General features: G+C 42.8%; 4 protein-coding genes and 1 long non-coding RNA gene across 8 annotated transcripts in view; 3 read left to right on the top strand and 2 right to left on the bottom strand.

The window, feature by feature from the left end:
• Nucleotides 1-228: 228 nt before the first annotated feature.
• LOC144083954 (adenine phosphoribosyltransferase) lies at nucleotides 229-2,009 on the top strand. The gene is made up of 5 exons (XM_077612169.1): nucleotides 229-414; nucleotides 506-599; nucleotides 1,301-1,447; nucleotides 1,554-1,649; nucleotides 1,727-2,009. The coding sequence occupies exons 1-5, from the start codon at nucleotides 292-294 to the stop codon at nucleotides 1,867-1,869; spliced, it is 603 nt and encodes a 200-aa protein (XP_077468295.1). The 5' UTR covers nucleotides 229-291; the 3' UTR covers nucleotides 1,870-2,009.
• On the bottom strand, nucleotides 1,887-5,930 carry LOC144083949 (ras-related protein Rab-34-like). Of its 2 annotated transcripts, none has more exons than XM_077612164.1 (11): nucleotides 5,703-5,930; nucleotides 4,784-4,866; nucleotides 4,542-4,633; nucleotides 4,397-4,462; nucleotides 4,222-4,323; nucleotides 4,075-4,139; nucleotides 3,911-3,962; nucleotides 3,725-3,806; nucleotides 3,466-3,556; nucleotides 3,143-3,250; nucleotides 1,887-3,068 (listed from the first exon to the last, which is right to left on the bottom strand). In XM_077612164.1, exons 2-11 carry the CDS (start codon nucleotides 4,856-4,858, stop codon nucleotides 2,998-3,000), a joined length of 804 nt encoding a protein of 267 aa, XP_077468290.1. In that variant the 5' UTR covers nucleotides 4,859-4,866; nucleotides 5,703-5,930; the 3' UTR covers nucleotides 1,887-2,997. The 2 variants fall into 2 exon arrangements, with proteins under 2 accessions (XP_077468290.1, XP_077468289.1); XM_077612163.1 differs by having other exon boundaries at nucleotides 4,784-4,869; nucleotides 5,703-5,929.
• On the top strand, nucleotides 4,412-6,041 carry LOC144083956 (uncharacterized). The gene is made up of 3 exons (XR_013303670.1): nucleotides 4,412-4,682; nucleotides 4,761-4,890; nucleotides 5,910-6,041. It is a non-coding gene; the product is annotated as an uncharacterized LOC144083956 (long non-coding RNA).
• A 145-nt stretch (nucleotides 6,042-6,186) lies between these two features.
• Nucleotides 6,187-10,314, bottom strand: tlcd1 (TLC domain containing 1). The gene is made up of 4 exons (XM_077612166.1): nucleotides 9,807-10,314; nucleotides 8,684-8,766; nucleotides 7,960-8,042; nucleotides 6,187-7,419 (listed from the first exon to the last, which is right to left on the bottom strand). The coding sequence occupies exons 1-4, from the start codon at nucleotides 10,010-10,012 to the stop codon at nucleotides 7,024-7,026; spliced, it is 768 nt and encodes a 255-aa protein (XP_077468292.1). The 5' UTR covers nucleotides 10,013-10,314; the 3' UTR covers nucleotides 6,187-7,023.
• nek8 (NIMA-related kinase 8) overlaps nucleotides 6,909-18,652 on the top strand; it is a 15,651-nt gene continuing 3,907 nt past the window's right edge. For 2 of the 3 annotated variants that reach the window (XM_077612158.1, XM_077612159.1), the window contains exons 1-14: nucleotides 6,909-7,383; nucleotides 7,963-8,060; nucleotides 13,102-13,231; nucleotides 13,830-14,035; nucleotides 14,135-14,367; nucleotides 14,443-14,574; nucleotides 14,648-14,856; nucleotides 15,420-15,744; nucleotides 15,806-15,953; nucleotides 16,091-16,167; nucleotides 16,241-16,358; nucleotides 16,789-16,939; nucleotides 17,038-17,201; nucleotides 17,444-17,596. In XM_077612158.1, the coding sequence (XP_077468284.1) occupies nucleotides 13,185-13,231; nucleotides 13,830-14,035; nucleotides 14,135-14,367; nucleotides 14,443-14,574; nucleotides 14,648-14,856; nucleotides 15,420-15,744; nucleotides 15,806-15,953; nucleotides 16,091-16,167; nucleotides 16,241-16,358; nucleotides 16,789-16,939; nucleotides 17,038-17,201; nucleotides 17,444-17,596 (1,963 nt within the window). In that variant the 5' untranslated portion in view covers nucleotides 6,909-7,383; nucleotides 7,963-8,060; nucleotides 13,102-13,184. The remainder of the gene's footprint in view (nucleotides 7,384-7,962; nucleotides 8,061-13,101; nucleotides 13,232-13,829; nucleotides 14,036-14,134; nucleotides 14,368-14,442; nucleotides 14,575-14,647; nucleotides 14,857-15,419; nucleotides 15,745-15,805; nucleotides 15,954-16,090; nucleotides 16,168-16,240; nucleotides 16,359-16,788; nucleotides 16,940-17,037; nucleotides 17,202-17,443; nucleotides 17,597-18,652) is intronic. The other variant, XM_077612160.1, reaches the window with a different exon arrangement.

Genomic DNA, 18,652 nt, shown 5'->3' with positions numbered 1-18,652 from the left:
GAGAAAAAAATATTGTGAGAATGAGGTCATATCTATTTTTTTTTTTAAATGACAATGGTAAGAGATCATTTGTTCATATTTCACCGTCATTGACGGCACTTTGAGCATCAAACGCTGTCAATGGCAGCCAAGTGACCTGTCAAGGAAGTGCTAATGTCGCATTTGAGCAGCTGTCAAGCTACCAGACCACTTGCAACCCAAAGTTGCTAATTTAAGTCCAGCAAGCAGCCCCTCCTCCCTTTTCTAGTCGTCCGGGGGTCTGGCCGGGTCCTTCCCAGTTCCCTCGGCGCCATGGACCTGCTGGAATCCCCGAAGGATCGCCCCCGAGGCTGGTATCTGGCCCTCATGGCGCCCAATACCAAGGGAGCGCCATTCGCCTGGCTGGACCCGTCCAGACTGTACTGCAACGCGCAGGCAGGTATCGGCTCCACTCAAGCGGAGTCGACGCCCGTCCGAATGCACCGACTGTCCGCGGTCCGAATGTGCTGACTGTCCGCCGTCCCAGGCCCTGGCGGACTGCGTCCAAGATATCCTGAGCCCCTTTACCGGCGATTCCATCGACCTGGTTGCCGGGATAGACGCCATGGGATTCATTCTAGGTACCGAGTCAAGATTCACTCTTCAAGTAGCGTTCGGCTCTACAACTGGCGAGCGGTCGCCGACTGTCAATACGGATTGGACGTCTGTTGACTCCGACGGCAGTCGATGAGCTAAAAATGGATTTAAACATTGTTCAAATCTGGGAAGTGGGAATCTTGAACATTACAAATATATGTAGCTGGTATGGCCTTTTGGTTTTTTTTGTCATTGGTTATCTATAAAAAAAGATCCAAATTTGAAGATTAGTGATGTGTAAATTAATACTAGTTAGAAGTACAACCAGTTTGAAATAGACTTGTCAATGGTTGAAGTTTTTTTTTCTTTCTTTCTAATAGGCATTGCTAGCATACACTGCAAAATCAGCAGTTTATCTCACAAAGTAAAACCCCATAGAGCATGCTCTTTACTCAACTGAAGTCAACAAACAACCTTAAACAAAACTTTGCGCCCATCCTAGTTGATGTCCTTTCTCAGGGAAGTCACTGCCCACTGCCCTACTCCTATATCAGTTAAGCTAGGCTGCTGCCAAAATGACTAAATTTAGTTCCCCAACTGAGGGCTCAGTAACTTTATTTACAGTTGAAGGCTAGTACAGTATATTTGTTAAGCGCCATTTAGATATATTTCGTTTTGAAGTTATGTCGTGCCATGTTGAAGTCAACTTCTATCTATGCTCAGCTGATTATTTTCCCGTCTTCAGGTGCTTCTGTTGCCACCGCGCTGGGCAAAGGCTTCCTGGCGGTGCGCAAGGCGGGACATCTTTGCGTGAGCAGCCAACAGCAGACGTACAGCGACTACACGGGAAGGGAGAAGACCATGGAGGTACGAGAAGATGCCATCAAACCAGGTAAACAGAATTTTTGGGGGGAACGTGGCTTCCCAACGGTGTGCGTTCTAGAAGTGGGATGATGGTTCGCAATCGAGGAACGCCACGGCTTGAATGTTTGTCCAAGGTTTGAGGGTATTGTTGGTGGACCAGTGGATCGAGACCGGAGGAACCATGAAGGCCGCTATCCAGTTACTGGAGAGAATGGGAGCCACCATTGTTGGTAAGTAAGGCTATGCTTTATTATCTTGATTGGTCACGACAAATGGTGGATGAAGTTCCCTTCCATTTGTCGCTTAGGTGTGGCTGCTGTGGCCATGGAGAACACGGAAGGAGGCAAGTGGATTCAAGACCATTACAAATGCTCGCACTGCGTCCCTGCTGAACTCCAGGGACAAATCGATGCAAAATATTTGGAGTCCTTCAAAGGCTTCGAGAAATGAGTGAGAACACAAAGACATTCCTTTCATAGAAACCATTTATTGTCGACAAAGTAACACGTCAACACATTTCAGGACGTTTTTAACACTCGTCTGTAACAAAAGAGCAGTTAAAGTTACTAAATAAAGTTTACGTTCATTGACTTGATAAGTTTTATTATGTACGATTAACTATAGATGCGAAAAAAGGCATGTAAAAAGTGCTTTTTTGGAATTGGTCTTTGTTTGTAGAGTTTGAATGAAGCAGTCCTTCCACCATCACGTTAGCGCTCAATTTCCACTGACGAGGTGACCGACTCTTTGGCTTGGCGGCGGCAGTTCGAGTCTCGTGTCCACGCAGGTACTTTATGTCTAAAAACTTCTATTTTTGCACTCGTGTAAACTGATGTAATGCCACTAAAAATAGCGATTTCAATACTTTTTTGTAATATAGGTATTATGGTCTTTGCATTCAGTCAATTTCTAGTGCATTTTCTTTAAATATATTACAAATATATGTCAACATCCCCCCTTGTTCGGTATACTTGTAAACAAAAGTTCGAAGTGTACTTGAATGCATCACGACAAAGCTAGATGAATATACTTGTGTATTTTCATTATTTTTCCCCAACAACATAAAATGATTCCTATAATTAACTTGTTTCCTGTGAGGGGGGAAATAAACTAAATTTTAATACATGCTTTTTTTCCTATTAAAAACTGCCCTGGAGAATTGTCATGTTTTACCACAATAGCTGTTTGGTTTTTCAAAAATAAATTAACCATAGATCATTTATTTTCCTGTGTGAACTGAGTTCAGTTTTGTTTAGTCTGTTCATAATAATTTGGTCTTCTCATCTTATTTTCTGATCCGCTTTATCCTCATTAGGGTTGCGGGGGGTGCTGGAGCCAATTCCAGGTAACGTGAGAAAATTGAGCGGTCTAAATGAGGTTGTTTTGATACATTCACGCACGCTTAGATTTTTTTTTAAACCTCTATGGACACATTTATAATGGTACGATAACTCCCAATGCACACGTGAAGTCACAAGTCAGCTCGGAAAATCTGACCTCTGACCTCTCTCGGTTTCAATACGGCAGTGTCGTTTTTTTTTTCTTCCCTTTCGTACCATCCGCCTTTCCTTTGTGGCATCACTGACAGCAGGCTGGTTGTTTCTTTTTCTTGGATGCGCTGTATAGGTTGCTAGTATTGCTCTGGATTTCTAGAAGAAAAAAAGCCATTAAAAGAAGGGTTTTTTTTAGACTTAGAAAAAGATTCGACCTTTTTTCTACTTACTAACGATGTTGCCAATTTGCCTCGTTCCGCTTTTCTCCAACTCGGCGAGGACGTTGATTTCGAACGACAGCGATGCCACTCGGAAAAAGAACTCTTTCACGTTCTCCCCTGAAGTGCAGATGATTTTGGTCAAATGAGTTGAATTCATAATAATATAACAATATTGTACCATTATTATTATAGTACTGTATTTCTTTGAAACTGAAAAAAAATACTTTACTTGAAAAAAAGGCCCATTGTAAGCTCCTTTTTTTACATAACAAAATATTGACTTTGCATCACATACGCTATTAAAAAATATTTTTTAAATGACACTTGCTCACCTGTCAGAGACGAGAGCGTCCAATACTCAGCTCGCATCTCTTGCGCCATCTGAAGGGCATCCTGTTCAATCTTCAAGTACTGAGCGGGCGACTGCACAACAACAATAACAACATTCGAATTCTGTTCCAACCAACTAGTTACACCCTCCCAAAAACCCCCAAATGATAAGACATAACAGAAATACGGTCCAACAGATTCACCAAAATCCATCTAAACTACCGTAGGAAGGATTTACAAAAGATAGAGTAGCAGACGTACACTCATGTCTTTCTTGGTGCCGACCAGAAACAGCTGAACGGCCGTGGGGTCATTTTCTCTGAGGGCGTCCTCCAGCCATTGCCTGAAAACCAACCACGACAACTCACAAAAACAACCACGTACATTCTAAACATGAACTCATTGTCACGATTGAAGCAACCTCGACATTCAAATGAAACACGTCACCTGGTGTGGTCCAAAGACGCCACGTCGGTTACGTCAAACACGATGATCACCACTGGAACGATAAGCAGAATCACATCGTCGACACTTTTGCAAACAGATTAATTAGCACTTGGATTGGCCGTCCATCTTAAAGGTGACAAACTGCATCGATAAATATCAGTAACCTTGCGCTCCTCTGTAGTAAGTGGAAGCGATACACTTGAATCTCTCCTGACCTGCCGTGTCCCACCTTACAGGTCCAGTCGAGAAAAAAAGAAGGGTCACGGGAGGTTGCCACGACAACTGCGACATCCATCGCAATCGGGACTTACAGCTGCAAGGTAAAAGGGACGCCCAACACCTCGAAGCGCTCGATCTCAAAATCCACGCCGATGGTGGCCTTGTAGTTCTTGTCGAAAATGTCCTTGCAGAACCTTCAATAGGAAGCAACGAGTTACAAATAGTGTTGAAGACCAATCTCTGTAATTCATTGGTTCTCTGTCTAACCTCTTAATTAGGCAGGTTTTGCCCACGGCCAAGTCGCCAACCACAATGACCTTGGAGGTTTTGAACCTGCGGTAACCGAGACAAGAGGCGTCAAGCGGCGAACGCCCTCCCGGGAACGTGGTCTTACTCGGATCGGGACACACACCCGACCGTGCCGGTGCGCTGCTCTTGGCACGCCGTTTTCACTTTGGGGTCGAAGTCGCTCTCAACGTGGAGCGCCGCGTCCTTGCGGAAACACTGCGAACAAAATGGATGGCCGACATTCGTTTTGACATTTAACAGCAAGGTAAATCGTTGAAATGTTTGTTTTTTTACCCTGAAATTTGCAGGGTTTTAAAGATTATTATTTTTAACATTATTTCAGGATTAAAAATGGCGTGGATTTACGTGAGGAAGCTGCGGGATGATGCGGTCCTTGCGAACCGGTGGGAACACGCTCATGGATGAACCTCGTGTCGACATCAGGCCTCCTGCTAAAAATTGATGATGATGAGGTAAGTAAAAAATATTTTTTCACTTTAATTTTATTCTGAAATCCAAATGATCCTGTTAAAAAAAACAAAAACCTAAGTACAACTATGCTACCATCATGACCAACAATCAATCACCAAGTCACTAAATTATTCGATTTAAAAAATGTAACTAAGCCCAGAAAGACCCAAAGCCTTTACAAATACTCTAAAAATGATCTTATTTGGAAATATTTAGTTTGTTGAAAAATTGGGAGGAGCTGTACTCGTTGCCATGGTGACGCTAACACACCAGCAACCGCTCGCCTACTTGCAAAACTTTGCTTGTTAGCCGACCCAAAGAGCCCAAGTATCATAACCATGCACGAATTCGCAATTATTTGATCAGAATATTGCCGAATTGTGCGATAGTGACTATTTTTTCTTCTAAAAACGATGTGTGTGGTCCTCCTCGAGGGCTTGTTGAAAGAATGCTGGGTGAAAAAAATGACTCACGTTTGGGAAAATAAAGCTAAAGAACAACTAAAAACTCCTTCAATTCGTGATAAATCGCGGAAAGCACGGAAGCAGCAGACGACTTAAATCGGTTTATCAGTTTACTTTTAATCCTATTGTTCGTAAAAACGTTATAAAGGCTTCTTTTACGCAAATGACTTGGTTACAACTAATGCATTTTAAAGGTAGCATTTTAACAGTTATAAAAGTTACCATGCAATAGATTCTAAAGTCGCAGCTTTTAGACAGTGTTTCTATTTTTTTAATCTTTTGTAGAACTTTGGAGAAGAAGAAAAAATTGAAAAACGTTGAGTCAAGCAAAAAAAAAAAAAAGACGATACCTTTAGCGAGACGAGAGGTGATTCTTCCCTTTTTTATCCACCCTTTGCTCCCCTTTATTAGCCAAACGTCCTTGAGTGCAAGTCCAACACGTTACTGCTCATAGCAAAAGTGATGAAACGTGGATTTTGATGCCGAACGATGGCCAAGTAAACCGAAGACAAAAAGAAGCAGCCACCGGAGAGTCAATGCTTTTCTCTTTGGCACAGCGCGACCTCTGCTGGAAGAGTTGGAAATTAGACCGGACGTGATGTAACAAGAAATGCTTCACTGCATTCGGCCCAAGGCAGGCGGCGGCGTAACTGATTGGCGGCCATCTTGGGTCGGAGACTTCATTGGAGCGGATGTAAGGTGAGTGATTTTCGTCCTTAACTCATCTAATTTCATTTTCTGAACCGCTTTATCCTCACTAGGGTCGCGTCCTTAACTCGATAGCGAAAATATAGCCATTAGTATGTGAACAACAGCACCAGAAACAAGAACACATTCCTTTTAAAATTTTTACTCATGATCAAAATACACACCTGTTATCCCTCATTAGAACACACATTATTGCCACTTTTTTGTTTTTAACGGTAGGGTTCTTAGAAAAAGAAAGCAAAATTCTGGATTTTTTTTTTTGGTCTGTTTAAAGGCACTTTAGTTGAGGCACTGTGGAACAGGTCAGCTATCATATCTTCATTTCTGTCTGTTTCTTGTTATTTTTCTAAACTGAAATAATCCCCCCAAACCGTGATTCCACCCGAGTCCATGTTCACGATAAATATACGAAATAGTACATCAAAAGTAAACATTTTGACAGGTAGACACATTTTGTACACATTAAAACTTGTAAGTGGCGTGGAGTAAAATCACCCAAATGATAAATGCAGCTTTGTCGGTTGTGACATTCTCAAAGTTTGCCATTTCTTGCAACAAATATCAAAATCCAAAACGTTCTATCTCCCTCACCAACCCCAAAAAGTTTATTCTGTGACAAGAAACAACCAAATCAATCCACATTTTTAACTTCATCTCTGTGCTGCCATTTTGACATTGTACAATCCATTGCCATTGTCACGTTTGAGATATTTTGTTGCTTGGACTATTTCAAGTCTTTGTGGAAGTTCAACAGCCAGGATTCTAACTTACAACCTCTTGCCTGCGTGACAAATATGTCAAATCAACCTCACCTAACTCAAGTACAACAACCCCCGAATCCAAAACTTTTCAGCATGCGCTTTCAAAACGCTCCGTTAGTTCCTTCCATGGGAAAATGTAGTCAGTGCGAACAAAACAAAACCCAACAATTGGACAACACGGGTATGAAAAAAAGATGCTTCTTCAATCAGTGATGAACTTCTTGGTTTCAAGCTTCCCGTTTTGAGCAGCGCGGCCGGCGTGCCGAAAGAAGTCGGAGCGGATGAGGCGGTAGAAGTAAATCAAAATCATGATGTTCATGATTATCAGGGCACACATGAAAAAGAAGGCGGAATCCAGCTTGGAATAGTTGGTGGCGATGTACCAGGTGATATAGAATTGCGTGCAAAGGCGGAAGGCCACAAAGGTGAAAACGTTAACCAGTTTGTTGATGTTGTAGACGGCCGAGGAGGCGGCGCCCGCCGCCTTGAGTAGCAGCCGCAGATGCAGCGTCACGCTGTTCACCTCCACCAGCAGCGCAATCACCGCGGCGCCCACGTACAGGTGCGTGTAGAGGGCGAACAGGAAGCTCAAGAGCACCTGAACGCACAGCGGGAAGCGGGGATGATTAACACGGAGTCGACACATCGCGTCTTTCAAATATTTGAAAAGTTTATAGTGTAGGAACAACAACATGGAAAAATGGCATGTTGCAATTGGAGATGATTTCACTGGCCACTAGAAGGCAGTGTCTACCTATGGGAGTTTAATAGTATACAGCGAGACTTTTAAAAGTCCAAATAATATTAAATAGAAATAATGTACCTACTTTGTGGTTATTCGCCTATTGCGGTGCGTCTTGGAATTTATGAACCACGATAAACGAGGGATTACTGTAGAGGTCTAAAAACCGGTCCTGGGTGCAGGTTTTTGTTCCAACCGATCCAACACAAACAGTTTAACCAATGAGGTTTCTGCTAAAAAAAGAAGCACCTGACTGCAATCCATGATTGCACTTCTAGGATGCCAGATTGGTGGAAAGGTTTCCTCTTGCAGGTTGGAACAAAAAACCTGCACCCACTGCGGCCCTTTCTGGAGTACTTTGGGGACCACTGCCTTACTGTAATGACCTTTTCTTACCAGCGCGTGGTGGATGAGGAATTCCCAAGAGGCTAACGCGTATCCCGAATAGATGATGTCAAACGTGTCACCGACGAAGTAACCTGGAGAGGAGAGAGAAGGTACAATTAGAACAATCATGATTTAAATTTGATTTCTCATAGAGGATAAATACTAGATTTTTTTATCCATTTATTCTGCTTTAGTAGTTGCTGTACGATCTATGAAACAAACTACACCCTCAACTTTAAATTACAGTAGTTTTATCAACACATGAATTTAACCAGCGTAACTATAATACCAGCATTCTGCTTCGATTCTTGTATCGTAGCACTTGTTTTGCATTTTTAGGCAAACTGAGAGTCCTTTTGTGCCTAGGAATGAGTGGCACGCTGTAGCTAACACACAAACACACACACACGAGCATCGTGTGTGTGTGCGCATTCAACAACAACACAACCAAGTGTTGTTATGGCAAAAACCTCCACAGATTTGTGTTTGGTGTGTACAAACGCCTCCCGGGAGGGATGATGATCGTTGCGTCGTCACAGTGATTTGAGTCGCCACTAGTTTAGTGGTAATTAGCAAACAGGTGAGGGGGCGGGGCCTCGGCTTTTGTTTGTGTTGGACACGCAGACCTAGCATCAAAGTCCTTCTATATTGGAATTGTTTTTATGGATTCTAGTTGTACGCCTAGTGTATAAATGTTGAGGCAGATAAGGGAAACGGCGATGCGTTCGCTGACCTGTTGAAATGCACACGAGCAGGTAGGACAGGGGCGTGTGGTACCTGTGGATGTCGCTAGTTGTCTCAGGCCAAATCAACACACTGCGGGGATGGGAATACACAGGAACATGTTAGGGTTAGATGTTATTCCAGTTTTCGTACAGTCATCTTTTTGGTGGCTTGGTGCCGTACTGATAAAATAAACAAGGAAACGCCTCTAAATCAGGTTTTCCTTCTTGTCTAAACACTACGTTGAAATGTCCTAACCCTAACCCAATTTCCATTCACTGCAAAGTATCCCCCCCACACACACATACTTTTTTTCATTGTCTTCTAAACCAACCCAACTTTCCTTGAGAGCTCCTCCACTAATAAACTTAAATGACTCACCCAAAAATCAGGTTTTTCCGGTTGATGTCCACCCCTAACATGTTTCTCTACTTCTACAGTTATTGCAAAAAAATGGAATCAACCTTTTATGTGGCTTACAAACCTGTCCAAACCTGCCCAAACCTCCCCTCTAGCACTAACCGTTGAAATGGGGGAAAATAGTCTCCACAACTGGCAACACTTGGGTTATTATTTTTTTTCCAGGGCTCTTGTGCACCACCAAACAAACTGCGCCCTGGGGGGTCGTTCACATTGCTCATAGCGAAAACGCTCCCTCGACCTTGAGCAAGTAAATACTCCACCGTAGAGAATTGCCGGATAAAATTGCCACTTTCCCAGATATTGAGGCCCTCAATGAAGAATCTTAACAATTCAAGAATACTTTCATATACAAAGACGCCATCTAAAGAACGTAACTAAGAAGGGAAAATCATTGTTTTCAAAGTTGTATTCACTATCAACAATCATAGGAACATGTTTTCACTATTTCACTATGACTCTTAATTTTATTGCGTTAAGTTAAGAACAGACCCCCCTCCCCCACTACGTGACTAAAAACCCATACTCTAGTGTCACGCTGTCAAAATAGCAAGGTATTCTTCATGCACAATTTACTCATTGGCTGCTGCCACTGACTGCGCTAGACGTCCAATGCATTCGAACTGGGAGCGGTTGCCCTCCCAGTTTAAATGCATTGGACGTCCACTAGTAATCAAGCTAGTTAAACTCAGAGCGTAATGTGTCAATGGTACCTGGAGAAAGCCCACGTCCCAGAGATTAGCGAGTGCACGATGGAAACGCCGAGGTTCCTCCACCTCCACAGTTGAAATTCATCCCGGCGCACCACTTTGGGCGTCGGTAACTTCCGTAAGAGGAGGTTGAGCAGCTTGAAAAGGACGGCGAAGAACAGCACCGACGGCCCCGGGTGCCTCTTGACCACGGCGACGAGGGCCTCCATCCTCGTTCGCCTGTGCCGTCCGTCTCTCGCGCTCCTTTCCCGGCTTGGGTGGATGCGGTGGGCGGGTGCTTTACGCGCGCTATTCACTGGGAGTAGTGTGGCGTGATGTTTGTGTTTGCTCTAAGTCAAACCCAGAAAAAAAAGAAAAAAAGTAGGAAAAGGGCGTGGAGGGTGCGGGGGCCGCTCGCCTGTTGCGTCCCGGGGGTTGGGGCTCCGAATTCGGCGCCGAGTGAAGGGACAAGCGGCTGGGTGTGGACTCGCTACGTCTTGCGTGAGGGCTGCACCCATCAGGCCACGCAACTATTCGAGCAGAGGGGAGGAGCAAGGCGAAAACGTGGCAGGCGACATAACCAAAGTGGATGCCTAAGAGTAAAAGACGCTTCAAAGCAGGGGTGGACCTAAGGGGGGGCCCTGCTGGGGCCCTGGCTTTTGGTTTGCCTGCTTTTAGACTGTCAAGGGGGCGTGGTTGGGTGAGCCTAGAGGATAAAACAAAGCCATACCTCTACTTATGAAGTTAATTGGTTCCAGAACTGTTTTTGTCACTTGAACATTTCGTAAGTAGAAGTGTACTTTATATGTAAATTCTTTCATTTGTTTCACTTTCCTCACAGAACTACCAACTAAACCCTTTAAAATTGGTCAACGTAAGGAGAAACAAAAATGAGAGAAAATTATAAGGAATCGATTTATTAATGTCTTAAAATAAATAAACTATATGAAAATGTGCCCTGCGCCGCTGAAATAGTTCCCCCCACAGCCGTTATAATGGGAGATGTGATACCCATGTTTGTCCGCCAGGTGGTGGCAAGAGCCTTTTCTACCATATCTCAAGTCACTCATTTGCATTTTTAAAGGAAAGTTGTAACCTGAAAATTTAGTATCTAGAGGCATTCGTAAGTAGAGGTATAACTGTATAAGTATATTCGGGGCTATCATTTCTTGGTCGTAGCATTCCTCACGAACCGCACACATTACACGCCCGTTTTCCAACACCTGCATGACAGCTGCATATTCAGCATTTGAAATACATATTGTACCTAAGTGTCAACTGGATATTATTCCTGGATGCAGATACAATCACTTGCTAGAAATGTGCAAATGTTTACTGCATTCATTTTTTTTTGAATTATTATTCCTAGCTCATTTTAGACTGGTATTTTATATGAAAAGTTTTCTTCTGATTAGATAGAAAATTGAAACTGATTGAAGGGTCATTGTTTTTTTTTTGTTTTATGGGCGAGAGGAAAAGTTAAATATAGTTTCATATGAAAATTGTGTTATATTTTTTATATTACATTTGAATTTGGAATTTGTTTTATACTGAAATGAACTTCAAGTAAATTATAGAATAGTTTTGCGCATTTTCCAGGTCTCATTGTGAAAAATACATCAATGATCTACTTTTATTTGAAACTGCAGTCCATTTTTTCCTTTACAGTCTGTCATCCCCATAAATTCACTTGTATTCCCAACCATCTGGTTTAATTTAATATGCCACTAAATAACCTTTGGTTACACTTGGCAAGTGTGTGCTTTGCTTTAGGAAAAAAAAACATTTATCACTAGATGTCAGCAAAAGCACGTGTTGAGGAAAAACACTTAATTCTGTTTTATGGATCGTAGTTCTCCACTTGAACAGAAGATGGCAAAAGAAATGCTTAAAAATGCCTTTTTGATGGAAGAGTCTTAGCCCAAGCTCTCCCATTTAAGTTGGAATTCCACTTTTGGTTCACATCAGGTTTAAGAATCAAATTTAGATTTTTGTTTATATTTTCTGGCACAGAAATACTAAATTATTACTCTCAAAATCATCATCTTGTTTGCCACTACTGGTGAAGTTGGACCTATTAACCTGGGAGTGTTTTGTTTTTTTGTTTTTTTACGAGAGGTGAAAAGTTGAGAGCATTTTTCGACAACAACACGCGTGCTTTCTTCACATAACCTTCAAACATCCTGTTTGAGTTTCAGTGCGCCACATTCCTGGACTCTGACTCTCGCATCTTGACTCAAGTATGTCGCCGAGCCGGTCCGAGAAGCGTCGGTCGGGCGTGCGGCAAACTTTTTCTCAAGATATGATATTCCTGAGAAAGAGAGCGAGCGGCTTTCTCAAGACGGGTTATCTTCATTCCTGGTTGTAGTCAGGAAGGAAGCGAGAAGGTGGATGTGCAATCATATGTCAAGACACGTTCTCAGATGGATGATAATAGCATAGTGGCAGCACAGGCATTTCTTTGTCGCTGCACAAAGCATTTATTATCCAGCACTTGGATCACATTCCTCCAGACGGCACCCAAGTCGATGTCAGGCATTTTGAATTGAATCTATCTGTGACTGGAATTGGGCAAATTCTATAAATATGTTTGGTCATTATAAAAAAAAATGCAACAGAGAATGGCAATAATTCGCTGCCAGCCCCTCCCAATCAAAATAGATTGAACGTCTACCACCGTCAGTGGCAGCCAATGAGTGTGATGTATATTCCGCGACATACCCTACTGGCCCGAATATAAGATGACAGATTTCAATACAAAAACATCGTCTTATATTCGGGCCAATACGGTGAATGTTTAATTTCTGGTTTTCAAAAGGAACATTTTTCCCCGCAAGATTTGATTACATTTTAGGATTGGTTTCCTTTGACATTACGTGATTATATACTGATATTTGACAGAACAAAACATGCTTTTGTTTACTGAATATAATATCAAAAAGTTGTGGCAAAACTGACTAAACAGAAATAGTAACTTTTTAAGTGATTTGGATGAACTCTTTTTTTGAAATATTTTTTCTTTTACTACACTGTAAAACTTTTCTTTTCAAAGAAAACGAAATGTGTTTTACACTCGGGCAAACCAAAAAACACTTCTTTTTATCTTTGTCTATTTTGAGATATAACCAATTGTATCACTTTTCTACCAAATACACATTTATGGCATTTTCACTTTTACTATGTTAAGATTGAATCTTAAAGATTCCCATTAATATAAACCTTTGTTAGTGCTTTTAAGAATAGTCCCCATTTTTTTTCCATTTGAAATTGGTCCATGGGAAGCATTCCAATCCATGCGGTTCCACTTTGCGCTTCGCAGGATTTGTCCTTCGTCGCTCTCCCTCGCCAAGGAAAGGTTGCCAAGGGAGCCGACGGAAGTGTTGGATCGCAGCCTCTGCCGCGATGGAGAAGTACGAGAAAATCAAAGTGGTCGGAAGAGGAGCATTCGGGTAAAAACTCAGTCTTAACGTCAACTATTTCGACTATTTGCACACATTTTGGGCTGCTCGCGACACAGTTGTACGCTTTTTTTGCTGTAAAAACCTCACGAAGTGTGTCACAGAAAGTTTGGATACTAGCTTGTTTCGCGAAAATAATGCCACCTTTTACAAATATGCTATCCACTGTAATAGCTAATTAGCATTATTACAAACATTTGTTTTTTCTACGATTTAATCATTTATTTTGAACTTTTGTTTACGTTGATAGTTACTGTGTCAAAGTTGCCAATTATTAGCCAGTTGAAATGACAGCTAATGTAATATTTAAAATTCATGTTAACACTTTTAACGATGGTAGACGTCAAATCATGTGGGTTTGAACTGGAGGGATTGAATATGCGTTAATTCACTTCAATAAATCATATTCAAATGGATTGGACATCTATAGCCGTCAGTGCCAGCCAATGTATTAATTGACGTTTTTTTAATGCCATATTCAAAGTCGACCCGTTGTAGGTTGACAGGTTAAAAAAACATGGTGATATTTTCTGTGTTGTCGTTAGCATTTTCTTCCTCAAATCTCCTTTCTTTTCCTTCCGGTCTTCAGGATCGTCCACCTGTGCCGCCGGCGCAGCGACGGCGGCCTGGTCATCCTGAAGGAGATCCCGGTAGAGCAGATGTCCCGGGACGAGCGCCTGGCTGCTCAGAACGAGTGCCAAGTGTTGAAACTGCTCAACCATCCCAACATCATTGAGTACTACGAGAACTTCCTGGAAGACAAGGCGCTCATGATCGCCATGGAGTACGCACCGGGTAAAAAAAATGGCCGGATATTCTTTCAACATGCCACACTTGATTTCCAGTTCTGAATAATGACTTCTCCTCTTCCCTGTTCAAATTATTGCCGTCCAGGCGGCACCCTTGCGGACTACATCCAAAAGCGCTGCAACTCCCTCCTGGACGAGGACACCATCCTTCACTTCTTCGTTCAGATCCTGCTGGCATTGTACCACGTCCACAACAAACTCATCCTGCACCGGGACCTCAAGACGCAGAATATTCTGCTGGACAAGCACCAAATGATCGTCAAAATCGGCGACTTTGGTATCTCCAAAATCCTCGTCAGCAAAAGCAAAGCGTACACGGTGAGCCACAAACCATACGCCTCTTTACTATTCCACCAATTTCCATTTTTAATGTGTTTTTTCCCTTCTTGGCAGGTCGTCGGGACACCATGCTACATCTCTCCGGAGCTGTGCGAAGGCAAGCCGTACAACCAGAAAAGTGACATCTGGGCTCTAGGCTGCGTCCTCTACGAGCTAGCAAGCCTGAAGAGAGCATTTGAGGCCGCCGTGAGAAATCTTTGGCTATCTCCAAGCCAATACCTCGTCCTGGGGCTCTAAATATCTCTTGCCCTTCTTTCAGAACCTCCCCGCCTTGGTGCTGAAAATCATGAGCGGCACCTTCGCCCCCATCTCGGACCGCTACAGCTCGGAATTGCGTCAGCTCATCCTCAACATGCTCAACTTAGATCCCTCCAAACGACCTCAGCTCAATGAAATCATGGCGCTCCCCATCTGCATCGGCCCTCTCCTCAATCTATACACGGATATCGGGAACGTCAAGATGCGCAGGTGCGTTTCTCGTCGAAACGGGAGCGGTCCTGGCTCATTTATAACCCGCCCAAACACACACAAACACAATATATTACATTATCTATGTTCATTATTATTTCAACAGTTCAAATATGCCAACATACAAACACGAATGTCCATTTCACAAACGTGGAGCCACAAAAATAGTATAAATTTGAATGAAAAAAAAAAGTAACATAGCATAACATAACCGAAATTTATAGCTCGCATTGTAGCAAATGTTTTGCGCCTTTTTTACACTTGGCATTAAATTGTGTTGTAGATTATGCGATTGAATCTAAAACTGGACACAACTGGGGAGTTTATATTGGCATTGATATGCATTTTTGACATTGGGTATGGTATGTGATATTTGACTCACTTGGGAACATCAAATTAGAAAATGGATATTTTGTGGGGTAAATTGATCCCTGAGACAGTTTTACCCAGTAACATGTCATTTGGTGGACATGCGAATCACGAGAAGTCTAGAAAACACACACAAAAAATGGAGAGTCTGACATTTTGGTTTGAAACCACTAGTTTAAATGTATTCTTTCCAGAATTGAGAAACCACTGTCTGCTGTGCAGACCGGACCACAAGGCAGAAATACGGGTCGGGTACCAATCAGCAGGTCCAGAGGTAAGGAGCCAAGTCAATTAGAGGAGACATGTCCCAGATCCGATCATATGACCAAGAATGTTTTTTTTTGTTCAGACGGTTCCGGCAAGTTGCATTCCCTCCCGCTGTCGTGCGTCTACACTTGGGGAAGCGGCATCGCCGCCCCGCTACGGCTGCCTATGCTCAACACGGAGGTCCTGCAGGTGTCACTGGGACGCACTCAGAAGATGGGCGTGACCAAGTCGGGGCGGCTCATCACTTGGGAGGTGCGTCGGGAACGAGCGTTTATTCGGTCTTAAAATAAATTGACTCTTGCGACGTGGGTAGGCGCCCTTGGTGGGGTCCCCCGAGGCGAGCCTCCCCGGAGTGGTGGACCAGATGCAGCCTCATTTCATCTCGCGCTTCCTCGAAGGCCAGTCCGGGGTCACCATCAAGTCGGTTTCCTGCGGCGATCTCTTCACCGCCTGCATGACAGGTAAGGCTTCCACATACCCTCGTTAAGACGGACCTTGACTTAGGAGCTCGGAAATTCGCGAGTTGACAACTGGCTAGAAATGGCTCCCAAATTTAAGAAAATATACATACAGAGATGTGTAATGAAGCCATTTGCAGACAGGGGCATCATCATGACCTTTGGAAGTGGAAGCAATGGCTGTCTTGGCCATGGGAATTTCAATGATGTCACGCAGGTACGCTGCTACGTTCCATTCGCTGCATTATTTCACCTTTTATATGGTAATATTTTTTAATTCTCTGCCCCAGCCCAAGATCGTGGAAGCTCTCCTCGGCTACGAACTAGTGCAGGTGTCATGCGGCGCTTCCCACGTTCTTGCCGTGACCAACGAACGAGAAGTTTTTGCCTGGGGAAGAGGAGAGAACGGTAATCAAAATATAAATTTTAAAAAATAGCACAACTTCAATCTATTTCACTTGAATCTTCAAGTTTTGATGGAAACCTATCGCCATGTAAATGGAACTAAAAAGTACTGTACTTAGGTTTAAGGATCGTATTCAACGGACTAAGTTATATTTTTTTCATCATTTGGCTGGGCCTGCGACTTAAATTCAAGTGCAGCATTTATGTTTATTTTTCTTCTCGGACCATCGATAGCCAAAGAAATAACATAAAAGGCTATAGTCAACTGAAATTGAAACTATTTAGCCTGTTGTTCTCCATTTTACTTATGGTCCTTTAATGTATGCTTGTTCTTGGTTTCTGATAAAAGGAAAAAAAATATGCCCTCCTAAAAATGTGACCTGTTTTTTTTTTCTCCTATTTTTGGGCTGTCATGACTTACGCCGATTTATAGGTCGACTCGGACTAGGCAGCCAAGACACGCACAACTGTCCCCAGCAGGTGTGTTTGCCCACCCAGTTTGAGCCCCAGAGAGTGCTGTGCGGTGTCGACTGCTCCATGATCGTCAGCGCTGGGAACAGCATTGTCGCATGCGGAAGTAACAGGTCACTACTTGATCATGGAAAGTCACCAAGTGAAAATACAAATATTGTTTTGTTTTTCTAATCTAGTTTTGGTTGGTCTGTCATCATCTTGGTCTTAGGTTTAACAAGCTGGGTCTGGACAAGATCACGTCTGGGGAGGAGCCATGTCCTTCAAACCAGGTGGACGAAGTTCACTGCTTCACGGCCGTTCAATCGGCGCCACTCACCGAGGAGAAGGTCGTTTACCTTGACATCGGCACGGCGCACTCTGTCGCCGTGACGGGTAAAGTTACCACCCTCCTCTTTTGCTAGGAGTTGAACTGATCTGCCTAAAGTGTGAAAGTTGAAGTTAAAAAAAAAGATCAACAAAAATGTGAAAAAATAAAATCTTCAATCATGCTAGCTTAAAATTTCAAGTTGACATGGCGTTCAAATTTGCTACTTCTCTTTACTATCTTGTCTGGAAAACAAAGATGATGACAAAGGTGGGGATCCTTTTGCTTACCCTTGGTCATCCCTCTCTAGAGAACGGCCAGTGCATCACTTTTGGCAGCAACCAGCATGGGCAGATGGGTCGCAGTTCCCGGCGGGGCAGTCGCGTTCCCTACCCGGTGCCCGGCCTACGGGGCGTCACCATGGCGGCCTGTGGAGACGCGTTCACGCTGGCCATCACGTCTGGTGAGTAATCCCTCATTTTAGGTCACGCAGGTGTCAAACGAAACGCCAAAGCCGATTTTCTTTTACCCTTTAAAATGTCTAGTACGCACGCACCCAGTACTGAGTCTTTGTTTTTATTGAGTCTTATTTGACCTTTGCATTGCCTTCAAATACTTTTGGCGTGTCTTTTTCCGTTGGAGCTTTGTAACATTATCAGATTTTTTTTTTCTCACTACACGTACTGTATTGTACAGACTATAAATCTCACTTTTTTCAGAGTTTAGCATCTTACTCGAGCGCGACTTATACCGTATTTTTTGGACTGTAAGTCAAAGAATCCACAATGAAGAAACACTAAAGCATAAATTGCATATTTGAGGGGCAACATTTTTATTGATCAGAAACCGAGAACAAAATTATAATACAATTGTAACATTCTTTTGGATTGCCTATAGCCTAAAAAAACAGAATAGCATTTATAAGTAGCACTTTAGTATAGTATAGTTATATAGTCACAGGCTCAGCCAAACTATGAGTGCAAAATTCCATCAAGTACATTATATTACGGTTATTATATTATAAATATTTTTTTCTTTCATCACCAACAGCCTGATATGTTTTTTTTAGCTATAGTTATTTGTAAAACCAGGTATGTTAACAGATGCCTATTTAGCCTGTTTTTCCACATTTTATTATTTGTACTTTAAAATTATTGGTTACTTAACAAAAAAAATGCAATTTGTACTCCAGTGTGACTTATAGGATATCTAGTTGTAGCTCCTTAACGTGTATTCTTTTTGGCTAGTGCGACTTACACTGCAATTGGTAGATTTCATGAAATATATGGCTCAAACGGATGGAAAAATCCCGGAAATAAGCTAAAATGTGCGTTTTTTTTCCCTTTGTTTGCCTGAAAGGGGTTGCTCGGGTGTACTTGTTGGGGGGTTCAAATGGTGAAATGTCACATTGTGCCGGTGATTAGCTCCCCTGGTGTGAAAGTCACCGGCAGCTAACCTGCTCGCCTCCAGCTTCTCCTCATCAAGGGAGGCCTTTGTTGGCAGATGGAGCCATTGTGTT

This window comes from Stigmatopora argus, chromosome 10, assembly GCF_051989625.1.
Source record: "Stigmatopora argus isolate UIUO_Sarg chromosome 10, RoL_Sarg_1.0, whole genome shotgun sequence".
Classification (NCBI taxonomy): domain Eukaryota; kingdom Metazoa; phylum Chordata; class Actinopteri; order Syngnathiformes; family Syngnathidae; genus Stigmatopora; species Stigmatopora argus.
This window is presented reverse-complemented; position numbering and strand designations above follow the sequence as displayed.

Excerpts from the sequence above, each read along its gene's own strand:
- LOC144083954 (XM_077612169.1), top strand. The coding sequence starts at position 292 with ATGGACCTGCTGGAATCCCCGAAGGATCGCCCCCGAGGCTGGTATCTG. Across the intron at positions 600-1,300 it reads CGCCATGGGATTCATTCTAG|GTGCTTCTGTTGCCACCGCG; the intron begins GTACCGAGTCAA and ends TCCCGTCTTCAG. Across the intron at positions 1,650-1,726 it reads AATGGGAGCCACCATTGTTG|GTGTGGCTGCTGTGGCCATG; the intron begins GTAAGTAAGGCT and ends TTTGTCGCTTAG.
- LOC144083949 (XM_077612164.1), bottom strand. The coding sequence starts at position 4,858 with ATGTCGACACGAGGTTCATCCATGAGCGTGTTCCCACCGGTTCGCAAG. Across the intron at positions 4,463-4,541 it reads CAGCGCACCGGCACGGTCGG|GTTCAAAACCTCCAAGGTCA; the intron begins GTGTGTGTCCCG and ends CGGTTACCGCAG. Across the intron at positions 3,251-3,465 it reads GACGCTCTCGTCTCTGACAG|GGGAGAACGTGAAAGAGTTC; the intron begins GTGAGCAAGTGT and ends TCTGCACTTCAG.
- tlcd1 (XM_077612166.1), bottom strand. The coding sequence starts at position 10,012 with ATGGAGGCCCTCGTCGCCGTGGTCAAGAGGCACCCGGGGCCGTCGGTG. Across the intron at positions 8,043-8,683 it reads GCTCGTGTGCATTTCAACAG|GTTACTTCGTCGGTGACACG; the intron begins GTCAGCGAACGC and ends TCTCCTCTCCAG. Across the intron at positions 7,420-7,959 it reads TCCTCATCCACCACGCGCTG|GTGCTCTTGAGCTTCCTGTT; the intron begins GTAAGAAAAGGT and ends CTGTGCGTTCAG.